Raw genomic sequence first — 12,439 nt, forward strand, 5'->3', positions numbered from 1 at the left:
TAGCTCAAGTAGTAGAGCACAAAAGCTCAGGGTCAGTGCCCAGGCCTCACCCCCCCCCACACACACACATCTCATTTACAGCTGAAATGTATCAAAAGAGCTGCTTAAACTCAGAGCTGGGCTGACGTGAAGGGACGGCCACGTGTGTGCAGAGCAGGAGAGAGGCAGGCACATGGAAGCGCACACCCCATGGAGGCTCAGGACAGCCTGGTTCTGGGGGGCACCCCTGCCAGCCGGCACCTCAAACCAGAGCACACGAGCTTCAGGACTGGGTCTTCCACACCTCTTCCGCTAGTACCGCGCAGCTGAACTGAACCAGCCAGGCACTTACCTGCATTGGCTCAAGTGGCTTCACCTTTTGGCAAAGTTGAACCAGCACCACAGACACCTGACCGTCATGATTGTAATCGCACCCCCGCTGCGGGCCCAGCCCCACACTAACTACTTCAGATCATTATTCCAGTTAATCTTCAAAACAGCCTGTAAGACCAGCATAATTATTTATCATTCCTATAATGAAACTGACACTCAGAAAAATAAATTAACTTGTCCAACTCTTCCATGCAGGAAGCGGCCGACAGCCGGGCTTGGAGCCTTGCGCTCCGACTGCAGAGTCTGTCCCTTGCACGGTGAATGGTGGCTAGTGGCCGTGTGTGGCTAGTGGCCATGTGTGAGTTGTCATATTTAAAATATTCAAGTCTGGGCATCATTGGCTCCCATCTAACCAGGAGGCTATGATCAGATGATCATAATCATAAGCCTGGGCAGAAAAAGGCACGTGTGTCTCTTATCTCCAATTAACCAACAAAACACTGGAAGTAGAGGTATGGCTCAAGTGGTTGAGCATCAGCTGTAGGTAGAAAACCTAAGGGATAGTGCCCTGGCTCTGAGTTTAAGCCCAGTACTGGCATACATGCATGAAATAAAAGTATACATTTTCAAACATATGCTAACACTTCATGACTCATCCATTTCCCAGGAGCAACAGGTATGGACTTAGGGTTCATCTGTGTTCATGGATTTCCCCCCCCCAGCCAGGCACCCCCCCAATCCCCCTCCCCCTCAGATTTCAGGTAGCCACTTCTTTCTTTCAACAGCTGTACCAGCTCAGGGGGACAGCCTCTCCCCATGCCCTCATCCCTGAGCCCGGCCAAATGGCCCCCGCCCTCAGAGATTTCTAGACAGGAAGCCTCCATCATCAGTCTAGCTCATTTGAAGAAGGGGAACAACCGGATGTAGCGTTCTTCTGCCTGCTGGGGTTGTTACCATAAGGAGAAGACTTTCTAGACCAGCCTGGTCTTGGACCCCTATCCTAGCATGCTTCCAATTCCAGTTCCTGCTTCAGGATGACTTAGGGGGTCTCCCTGCCTGTCAGTCTGAGCAGGAAGTGTCTGGAGTTAGATTTTCTGTCCCCCACCTCCCCATAAGCTGGAGGATTCTCTCTTCCCGCATCTGCAGACGTAGAGTAGAGTACCTACCTGTCTTGCAATGTGATTTAAAGTAGGTTGGCTAGAAGAGGATGCAGTACTGGCCATGGCCAGGAGGTGTCACCCCACAACAGCATACTGGAAACCTTTGGGCAGGGTGGGGGCCACTTGCATGAGCTTCTTTCAGTATTAAATCCCCTTGGACTCCAGAGGAAGTGGAAGAAAGTTCCAGCTGTGGGATCCCCTTTGGAGCAGCCGGGTTAGGTCTGGCTCTACTCCGAGTCAGAAAGTGGAGTTTTGGAGTTTTGCAGGTTTCAAAATATGCCGGTGTGCAGAGGCTTCACCACAAGGCCAGCATCAGAGGAAGAGGCCGCCTGGGCGAAGGGGCAGAGGGTCTTTCAGACCTGCAGGGCAGCCCCTGGTTTAGAGGAGCAGCGCCCCCAGGAATCTGCCCAGCCACCAGGACGGGGCAGGAAATGTTGTCCAGCTCAGAGTGGGCAGTCCATCCAGGGTGGCCCTTCTGTCACCCTAACCGCCTGGGAGGAACTGAGCATGCCTGGCCCCTGGGGGAAGGGGTGGCTCTGCTCTCTGGGGAGAACAGCCCAGCCCCTTGGTCCCTCCAGGCCTAGACGGGGCCTCTCTGGCTTCTGTGTAGCCAAGCTGGTGTGTGGCTCCCCCTAGTGCCACAGGGTGGGATGGCAGAGCTGGGTTCTTACCGCCCAGGCCTGCCCAGCACCCTAAGTCACAGACAGCCCCAAATGTACACAATTACCCATAATGACCCAGTGCACCCAGAGCCGGAGAAACCACCTCCTGGGGACCAGATTGCACCCCTTGGGTAAGGCCAGTGGTAACAACAACTCCAGAACCGAGAGAGTGACCAGCCAGGCCACACGTGGGACCAGGACTCGTAAACTATCTTGCCTCCATCCCCCACCCCTGATTCTTCCTCTACCTAAACGTAATCCTCATGTCTGCACCCAAAGGATGGCTGGAAATGAAGTGCCATCTTCCCATGGCACCGTGCCATGCAATCTCCTTCCCCGACATCTTTCTCTTTTAATAAACTCTCCCGTCACTTTCACTACATTCCTGCCTTGCCAAAATTCTTTTCTTGCCAGACATAGATAGTTGGGCTGACTTTCTGGCAATACTTCTTAGTCCTTAAAAGAAGTGGGGAGTCCCAGCTGAGCTAGCAGATGACCCAGGGGCTGGGGACCCCCACAGACAGCCGAGCCAAGTCTGCGCCATGGTTCGAAAAGCGCCAAGGAGCTGGGCGCCAGTGGTTCACCCCTGTAATCTTAGCTATTCAGGAAGCTGAGATCTGAAGATTGAGGTTCAAAGCCAGCCTGGGCAGAAAAGTCCATGAGACCCTTATCTCCCATGAACTACCAAAGAGCCAGAAGTGGATGTATGATGGCTCAAGTAGCAGAGCACCAACCCTGGACGCAAAAAGCCGAACCACAGCACAAGACCCAGAGGTGGAACCCCGGTCCTGTGTGCTGGCCAGAACTTATGCAAATGCTAAAGCATCCCGCATCCTGCGATGCCCTGCAGGGCTCAGGAAGGCATCCCGTGCCAGGGCTAAGGTGTGAACGTTGTGCTGAAATGAGGAACCTGTGCAGTGGGAGGTGGAGGCGGGGCGTGAGGCGCTTGGCCATCATCACCTGGTTCCTGATTGGCTACACCCGAGCTCGCGTCCAAGCCTGCTGGGGCCCCAGCCTGCCATCTTAACTGTGACACCAGGGCGGGAAGGCTTCGACGATTCTCCACCTCCACTCAGCACCCACACCGCTGACTCCCCAACACCCTGCCACCCCACCCCAGCTCTGCTGCCTGTGTGTTCACCCAGAAAGTGCTTCCTGAGCACCCAGCCCGCGCCTGGACCGGGCTGGGTGACCATCCAAGGCCATCCCTGCCTCCTGTAGCTTGTTGGCATCAGGGCTCAGACTAGAGTGGGCATGCGCAGGACACAGGATGACACAGGGCAGCCTGCCAGAGGCCCAGGATGCTGGCAGCGGGAGCAGGAAGGGCCCTGGACCACCCAAGACTCGCCTGGGCCCCTACTCCCGCCCTGTCCCGGCACGGGTGTCTAGGGGCTCGGGCCCCTCCCAAATGACTTCTTTGACTTTGCAGAGGGCATGTGGTGGCCACTGGAGTGGAAATGGCTGTGCTGGGGATCCGAGGACGGTGGGTCCCAGGCTGCCAGTCCAGCATGTGCTCGGTTACTGATTGACAGGGGCTTCGGAGGGAAGGCAGGAAGGCAGGAGGAGGAGGAAGGGCCCCAGCACAGCATTCTCCATGTTCCCGTGGCTCCAGGCTGCCCTCTGCCAGCAGCCCCTCTTTACCCTAGACGGAGGACCAGCCCCTCCAGGCTCTCTCCCGGGCAGGGAGAATGGGGGAGAGGAAACTTGCTGGGGGAGGGGGAGGAATCCGCACAAAGTCCCAAAGCATTTTAAAAAAAAAATGGAGGCTGGACGCTGGTCCAGCCTGTCATCCTAGGAGGCTGAGATCTGAGAATCGAGGTTCAAAGTCAGCCAGAGCAGGAAAGTCGTGAGACTCGTATCTCCAATAAACCACTCAGAAAACCGCAAGTGGTGCTGTGGCTCAAGCGGTAGAGCACTCGCCTTGAGGGACAGCGCCCAGGCCCAGAGTTCAGGCCCCACGACCAACATAAAAAGAAAAGAGGCTTACACTGGGACCAGCACACCTGGACATGGGCCCCACCCCACCCAGGTCCTAAGTCCAGGCAGGGAAGGGGAGAGGGGGCAGAGGAGGCCAGCGTACCTGAGCGTGTGGGCAAGACCACACCAGAGCTCATCTGCCCACACCCGGCCTCGTGCCGGGCTCTTCCTGTCTCAGGAAGTGGTGAGGAGCGGCCAAGCCCCAGCAGGTTAAGCAAAGGCCCAGAGGCACCACATCCAGAGCCAGCAACTCCTGTGGACCGGTCCCTGGGGTCCTCTTGGGTCCTCCCTGCCCAGCTCCCCTCCCCCACCTCCTGGTCAGGCTGTGACTCCCAATGTCTCCATGTTGAAGCCCCCAGGGTGCTCAGACACCAAGATGCCCCATTGATTCTGCCCAGATCCGCAGCTGGGATTGAGGAGGGCTGCTCAGGCGGCCCACCTCTGCCCTTCCTCCAAAGGCCGGTCTCCACTTTTCTGCCTCTCATGAAGTGGGGGTCTGAGGTTCAGGGTTCCCCAGGAAATCAAGGGATCGTGGGGGCCTGGAGGAGGCCTAGGGGATGGGACATTGGGGGAAACTTGAAGAGGAAAGTTGGGGGGAATTTGAAGTGGGCACAGGCTCCCTCTTGTGGCAATATCAGGGATTGCACTCCAGGACCGGGACTGTGTCCAAATTCTCTTGCTTGGTTGTTGTTTGGGACCAGCTTACAGGTTTGAGTTGTGGAAAATCTCCAAGTGAAGTGGAAGTTCACTAACTTCCAGTCCTCGCGACCTTCCTGGAGAGCTAAGAGGAAGGTCAGGGCTGCACACTGTCCGGCACACCGGAGGCCCGTCAGCCTCGGTGCCCGGCAGGGTCTCCTGGGAGCCTGCTGGGCCCACTGGCCTCGAACCTGTGAACCTTCAGACCTCTGCAAGGCATACAGAAGCCAGGCCTCTGACCCTGGGATTTTCCCAGCCGTCCATTCAGGGGGAAAAGAGGAGACACCCCTAGGTGACAGACAGCCCTGAACTTGCCTTTGCAGGCAGATGGGCCGTTCTGCCTGAGCAGGTAACAGAACAAAGAAGACCAGGACACAAGATAGACCCCACCATCTTGTACTTGGACGGGAAGAAGCGGGCGGGGCAGTTACAGGAGGGAGGCAGCAGAAGGACAGACGTCCTCATGGTGAACTTGACACCTCCTTTAGCGTCCTGCCGAGGGCTGGCTGCCGTGGGAGCAGAGGGACAGGCGGCGTCCGCAGCCCGGTGAGCACGGTGAGCTCTGGGAAGACAAAGGCAGGATTGGGGCGGGCAGGGTGGAGGTGGGGCGCTGGGCATCTTTGTCTCTTGTCTGTCCAGCTTCCATTCCAGGCACTGGCCCTGTCACCTTCAGCCATGTGATGGAGCCTACGGCTGATGTGGGCGACCCCCACAGTCCCCCCGCCCGTACCCCCACATACCTGTCCTCACAGCTCATCTTGGCTGACCTGCCTGAGAAGGGGAGAAACAGACAGGCAGAGGTCAGGGGGACGGGAGAGTCCAGGGTCCTAGAAACGAGGGAGGGGGACCTGCCCTCCCCCACACCCCCTCCCCACCACCCACCTCAGTTTCCCCAGGCAGGACTCACCGGTGCTTTTTGCCGCCCCCACAGCGGAATCGTTTACCTTGGAAAGACAATAGCATGTTTGTTTCTGTTGACTTCTTTCTTTTTCAAGGAGATCCTGCGAGATCTGGCGCCTCCAGGCTCCCCTGTCCCCTCCCGCCAGGGCCACAGCCATGCCCGCCTTGGAGGCCACATCTGACCATCTCTCTTTACGGAGGGCTGGACTGCAGGCCTTGGACTGCGGGCCTTCGAGAGCCCAGGTCAGGCAGGCATTGGCAGGCATTTACTACCGCAGCAGGTGCCGAGTGCACTGTGTGTGGAGGAACAGCTGAGGCCCGCAGGCTTGGAGTCCCTCGCCAGAGCTGCGTGCACAGTACTTCAGTGCTGGGTGCACAGTAGCTGCTCACGACACGCTTAGAGAAGGATGGCAGTAACCCCAAAGCCAAGATTCCCGGCTCAGGCCCACCTGCACCTGAGTGCCGAGCCTCTCCACGGCTCTTCCCTCCACAAGTGGGGGGTTCAGACAGGCCTGCGCTCAGCGCCTCCCGGGGTGAGTCCGGCTGGGGTGAGTCCCGGGGTGAGTCCTGTGCTGGCAGTGGTGCCGAGAGGGCTCACTGGGCTGCGGTGAGGCTCAAGCTCAGAAAGGGTAGTGGTCTGGGCAGTGCCAGCTTCCCGGACTGGCCTAGCCCTGGTCTCTGCCAGTGCTGTGCTCTCTGCCAGGCCACTAGAGGGCGCAATAGTGTCCTTCCCGCACCACATACCCCCACCCCACACCCCAGCCGGCCTCCCTTCCCACTTACTGAGCAGGATGAGCAGCCCTACAATGAAGGCCAGGCCAGCGAAGATCAGGCCCCCTTTGCGGACGGTCTCATAGTCTGGGGGAGGAAAGGGGCGTGTGGTGACCCCCGCTTCAGGCAGCCCTCCCGCCCTCCCCCCCCCCGCCCGCCTGGGCGTGTGGTGATGGGGAGCGGAGGGGGCCCTGTGCAGACCCAGGGCAGGGGCTGCAAGGGGGGAGGGAGGAGGGTTCTGGGGGGAGGGAGGAGGGCTCTGGGGGGGAGGAGGGCTCTGGGGGGAGGGAGGAGGGCTCTGAGGGGGGAGGAGGGCTCTGGGGGGAGGGAGGAGGGCTCTGGGGGAGGAGGGCTCTGGGGGGAGGGAGGAGGGCTCTGGGGGGAGGGAGGAGGGCTCTGGGGGGGGAGGGAGGAGGGCTCTGGGGACTACCCAGCTTACCATAGTGAAAGGGGTCCATGGCCTCTTGACTGCTTCCACCTGAGGAGAGAGCCAGGGATGGGGCGAGGCCCACAGATGGGGTCAGGGAGACCTGCGGTCCTCCCCCACCCCAGAGGACGAGGTACGGCTGGAGGGCGAGGTGCTGGGGGGACATGGGGCAGTAGACACAGACACCCCCTCCCTGCGGGCATGAGCCCAGAGTCGGAGTTCACACAGGGCAGCAGAGCCCGCCGGCCAGCCTGCCTGCCGCGGACGCTGGAGGGGTGGACGGGCCTGGCCCTGCGCTCTGCCAGCCAGGGCGTGTCAGAGGGAGACGCTCACACAGGGGCTCCCAGTGTTAGACATGAACATGCAGCTGCCACAGCCTCGGCTCATTGGCCCTGCAAGGCACCAAGATCATCCCAGTGTCACTTGTGAGGGAAATGGAGGCACAGAGAGGGTAAGAGAGCCCCCACAGTCACACAGCAGGGAAACCCACTGACGAGGGCTTTAACCAATCTGGGAAGACGGCAGCAGGAAGGAGTCCTTCCCAGTCCATGCTGCCCGGCCTGCGCCCCCTGCACCCTGGGCCCCAGCCCCTGGGCTTCCTGCTGGAGGCCCTCCTGGCACCAAGAAGCCAGACCAGCCTGAAAGAAAGAATGTGCAACTCAGCAGCCACCAGGCAGGACTGAACTGTGCCCTGGGCAGTGGGCAGCCTCGGGCCGGCCGAGCCCCGCCAGTCCTCAGCCAGAAAACATCAAGCTGGGCGGGGTCCGTGCCGGCTGGACTTCAGGAAGGCCAGAAGCCACGGGAAGAACAAGGGGACCCGGACCCCGGTCCCCACATAGCAGGAAGCCTTCATGGTGACTCCTGGATCCGATCCAGGCAGTGTCGGAGGTCGCGTGGAGAGTTAGCCGCCGAAGCTGGACCCAAGTGACGCACCTCACCACGCCTGGAAGCAACTCCCCCCGGACACCCTGTCTCCAGCTAGGCGGTGAACCCCACGCCCACCCACGCCAGCCAACAGGCACTCATAGCCCCCACCAACGCCCACCTATGCCCACCCATGCCAGTCAATAGCCACTAGCACCATCAACACGCATCCGTGTCCATCCATGCCCACCAGTGTCCACCCAGGCCACCCACCAATGCCCACCCATGGCCTCCTCTTTTCTGGATCTCTTCAGATGCCACTTCTGCCAACACATGCCCACCCCCCCCCCAGGTCCTTACCTACCACAGGCCCCTGAAGGACTCTCACCCCAAAACAGCCCAGAAGGCACTGAGTCCAGCTGGCCCGGCCCGGGGCAGCAGGGCACGCTCGGGAGGGGCAGGGCAGATGTTCACACCCCAGGTTTACCGTCCAGGCTGCTTTCAGGGTGAAGGCAAGGCTCCCCCTTCCTCAATGCAGATTGTCTTAGGGAGGAGGCCGGTACGTGGAAGGCAGGCCGGGGGCAAGAGGGAGAAGAAGGAGGAGAGTCTCCTTGCCGCCCCCCAGCCCAGCGCCTGCTCACACTCACACACACTCACCCTCACTCTCCGGCCACATAGCCACGGCCACCTTCCCCGTCCCCGCACCCAGCTGCTCCACTTGAAGATGCGTCTGGACGGGCATTAAACATTAACCGCGCCGGCAATGTTTACCCGCACGAGCAAAGGCGGGCCGGGCGGCACCGAGGGGCCACGGGAGAGTGCTGCCTGGCTCTCCTGCCCCGCCCCAAGGAAATTTCCAGAGAGAAGGCCAGGGATGATTCGGTAATGGATTCTTCCACTGGCCTGAGCAGCCACATCTGGGTGGGTGGGGAGAGCTGAGGGACCCAGGCTGCACGCAGCCGAGTTAAGTTCCCGTCCCCCCCCCCCGCCTCCACCAACCCTGCAGAGGCCGCCCAGGGCCTGGCTCCAGGCCTGGCTCGTCTCTCTCCCACCGCGGCCCCCCGGAGACCCCCAAATCCCCAGCTTCCGCAGCCCGTCCTGACTTCCTCATTCATGCCCTGGGCCCAGTCCAGCCCTCAGCCCTCCACCAGAAAGCCTCCACCCTGCTTCTAGACTCTTCCACGAAGAAACTGAGGCTCCTGTCCCCACCCCCGCAGACAGCTGTGCCATGAGCTCATTGGCAGACATGGGAAACTGAGGCCAGGGAGGCCGGACTGAAGCTCGCCAGCCACAGCAGCGGAGCTGCAGAGCCGGATCCTCCAGGCTGCGCTGCGCTACTGTCATGATTGTCACCTCTGGTGACACAGCTGAGCTCCCCCCTCCCCGAGCACAGGACCCGAGGGCTGTCCCCTCGGGAGCCAGCGAAAGAATGAGGAATGGAAGACAAGGAGAGAGGTTAGACAGGGAGATAATAGGGCTGGATGCAGAGAAAGAGAGATAGAGAGAGATCATAGATAGATAGACTAATAGAGAAATGGAGAGATATAGGTGATAGATTCTAGATAAGATAGATGATACAGGTAACTAAATAAGATAGATGATAGGTAGAGACATAAATAAATAGAGATACAGAGATAAATACATAGATGGAGAGAGATTGATAAGTAGAGAAACAGATAATTGATATAGATAGATAACAAGATAACTAAATAAGGTAGATGATAGGTAGGCAGGCAGATAGATAGATAGGTAGGTAGGTAGGTAGGTAGGTAGGTAGGTAGGAGATGGATGCTGGATCGATGGATGAGTGGCTAATGGATGTGCAGAAGGATGGATAAATGGGTAATGGATATGCAGATGGCTGGCTGGCTGGATGGATGGATGGGCATAATGGGTGATGACGGATGACAGCCTCCATGGAGGAGCTCACTTGGGGCCAGGCACTCACTCCACAGAAGTTGCATCCTTGGCCTTCAGGTGACCCCACAGGGTAGGGAATGGGGGTCCTCACCCTACTTTCTGGAGAAAAGCTAGGCACGGGAGGAAGGGGATGTATGTGGCCAAAGGGCTGGCAGCTAGGATTGGGGGTGGGAGGAGTGCAGCAGCTGGCTGGACAGACAGACAGACAGAGGAGGCTGCCGGAGAAGCTCCCATCCCAGCCTCTGTCTGGGAGGAGCTCAGAACCAACAGCCTCAAGTTGAGACCCTGTCACACACACACACACACACTCACACACACACACACACAGGCACGCCTCTGCTTTGCCAGCGCTCACATCGGTGCGGTGCGTTTGAAAGGCCACAGCCCGGGCAGTGGGGAGGGGCCGGGCTCTGGCAACTCACCCAGGTACCACCTGTGCATGGCGGGTGCGGGAGAGCGGGGTGCGCTGCTGCTGCTGCTGCTGCTGGGGTGTTCTCCACACTGAGCGAGTGGAGCCCCGACAGGAAGATCAGGCCAGGAGGAGGGGCTGGCCAGGGAGCCCAGGCCCCCCCCACTCACCTGCCTGGGCTGGTTGGGGCGAGAGACCCACGTGAGCGAGAGGAGGGAGATTTCCATGGCCCTGGGCACAGGGCGCCAGTGCCCCCTCCCGCCTGCTGCCCCCTCCCCAGAGCTCCATGCACACAGCCCGGTCCCCAACAAGAAGGCCAGGATGGAAGAAGGCAGAACCCCAAACTCCCTCTCCTCCGGCCTTCTGGCTGCTGGCTCTGAGAGGCTCCGGGGCACCTGTGGGTCCCCCGAGTCTTTGCTGGGCGAGCTCTGAGTCTTCACCCCGCCCCCGGGTCTGCCCTTGGGGCCGTGTGTCCAGCCTCTAGCCCTGGCTTTGCAGCTGCCAGTCCCCTGAGCCTGGACGGGGGAACAGCAGCCCCCCGCCCAAGGTGCCAAGGTGGACAGGGCGGGGGCACCGGCTTCCTGTCCTTTGAGCCACTCTGGATGCTCCTGGGGTGCCCTGCCCTTCCCCCACAGGGGCGTCTCACGGCCACGGGGACCACACACTGCCGTGAGGTTACCTCCGCCCAACCATCTCCGAGGACTTGGCGCCTAATGAGGCCTCTGAGGGCCGCTGGTGCCAGGAAGCAGCCGGGAGGCCACGCTTCTGGTGCCAGGGTGGGGGAGGGCGGGGGAGGGCGGGGGAGGACAGCCCACCCTGCCATTCAGAGACCACTGGGGCCAGCGGAGAGCCAGGCCACAGTGAGGGGCCTGTGTGTGGCACCTGCCCTGGCATGGCCGCGCCAGAGCCTGGCCGTGCTGGGTCTGGTCTCTGTGCCCCTCCCAGCAGCGCTGCCGGTCCTGAGGCCCTGCTCTGCGGGGCTGGGCTGAGGTCCATTCCAGGGTCCTGAGCCGGCCTCCTGTGCCCCTCCTGGATGTCCATAAGGCCAGGGACAACGCTGCCCCGTGGCTGTGTCACATGTGTCCAAGTGCGAACCTGAGCCTCCCAGCGGAGTGGAAATTCCCCGAGCCGGGTCTGTGGAGAAATCAAGGTGCCCAGTGTTGGGGCCACCTGGGACTTTCAAGTGACCTGGCGCAGGCATCTCACCTAAAGAGCCTTGTGCTCACCCCCCTGACCTTGTGTTCCTGAATTTCCTGCGAGTCACTCTGTTCCAACCGTACTGCTCACCTGATGGGCTGCTAACCTTCCAGAGCTCACTCGTGCCTCAGGATCTTTGCACAGGCTGCTCTTCTTCCTGAGGCCTGGAACGATGTGTCCAGCTCCCAGCTGGACACATATTGCTGGCAGGGCTCTCCTCCTCGGTCTGACTCGGAAGACCCTTCTCAGTACCCCGGTCTAAAAATTTCACATCATCCTCTGGGACACGCCAACCCCCTTCTTGGCTTCCCTTTTTCTCCGTAGCACCATCTGACACATTCTGTGCTTTCCTTATCATGTTTGTTTTCCTCTTATCCAGAAGGATTGCTCCAAGAGGTCCAGGACCACCGTGTTGGTCCAGTCCTGGACCCTCCGGACCTGGGATGGCTTGGTGTAGACCCTCAGTCTTGTGAGATGAATGAACCAGTCGCAGAAAGATGACATCAGAACTGGAGCTTGCCTAAGGCAGCCCGCCCTCCTTCCAGGCCACAGGTAACTGGGCCAACACCCCACCTTGCCAACAGCTCCCCCAGGAACCTTCCTGAGTCATCCCCTCCCTCCTGTTCACACTCCTCCCAGCCCCCCTGAAGCCCCGATGCATACACATTGGATAAGAGTTGCTGAGATCCTGCCTTTCCACCCTGTTCCTGTCCAAGCCTTTCTCAGACTTCTGCACGCCCTCCGCCCTCCGCCCTCCGCCGGCTGCCCAGACCATCATCCCATCCTAGCTGGCTCTGGGGACAAGGAACCCTTCCCTAAGACATCAGAACCCCCCACAGAGAGGCCCCAGCCCCTTTGGCCCCTAGCCCACGTTTCCCTGAAAGTTGCCCACCGCCTCCATGTATGTATCTGCTTGGGGGGCCCTTGAGGATTGGACCACTCACGAGAAACCCTTTGTGTCTTTGACCCTTCTCTGCAGGCTGCAGGAGCCCGGGGAAGGAAGGTCTGGGGCAGGAGAGTTGGCTGTCGGCTGAGAGCTCAGCTGAGGGACCCAGGGAGGGACCTCATCTCTAACACAGAGCTGCAGTACCAGGCACCTTCTTCCACCACACAGGATAGACAGAGGGTGTGGACAGCACATGGG

At 59.9% G+C, this 12,439-nt stretch overlaps 1 protein-coding gene across 3 annotated transcripts; it reads right to left on the bottom strand.

The window, feature by feature from the left end:
• Nucleotides 1-5,188: 5,188 nt before the first annotated feature.
• On the bottom strand, nucleotides 5,189-10,209 carry Fxyd2 (FXYD domain containing ion transport regulator 2). 3 transcript variants are annotated; one of them, XM_013009750.1, is made up of 6 exons: nucleotides 10,112-10,209; nucleotides 6,918-6,956; nucleotides 6,491-6,565; nucleotides 5,715-5,751; nucleotides 5,548-5,578; nucleotides 5,189-5,369 (listed from the first exon to the last, which is right to left on the bottom strand). In XM_013009750.1, exons 1-5 carry the CDS (start codon nucleotides 10,128-10,130, stop codon nucleotides 5,554-5,556), a joined length of 195 nt encoding a protein of 64 aa, XP_012865204.1. In that variant the 5' UTR covers nucleotides 10,131-10,209; the 3' UTR covers nucleotides 5,189-5,369; nucleotides 5,548-5,553. The 3 variants fall into 3 exon arrangements, with proteins under 3 accessions (XP_012865204.1, XP_012865205.1, XP_012865206.1); XM_013009751.1 differs by lacking the exon at nucleotides 10,112-10,209 and adding an exon at nucleotides 8,427-8,530; XM_013009752.1 differs by lacking the exon at nucleotides 10,112-10,209 and adding an exon at nucleotides 7,271-7,307.
• Nucleotides 10,210-12,439: the final 2,230 nt, after the last annotated feature.

The sequence above is a fragment of the Dipodomys ordii genome, unplaced genomic scaffold (assembly GCF_000151885.1).
Source record: "Dipodomys ordii isolate 6190 unplaced genomic scaffold, Dord_2.0 Scaffold10, whole genome shotgun sequence".
In the NCBI taxonomy this organism is placed as follows: domain Eukaryota; kingdom Metazoa; phylum Chordata; class Mammalia; order Rodentia; family Heteromyidae; genus Dipodomys; species Dipodomys ordii.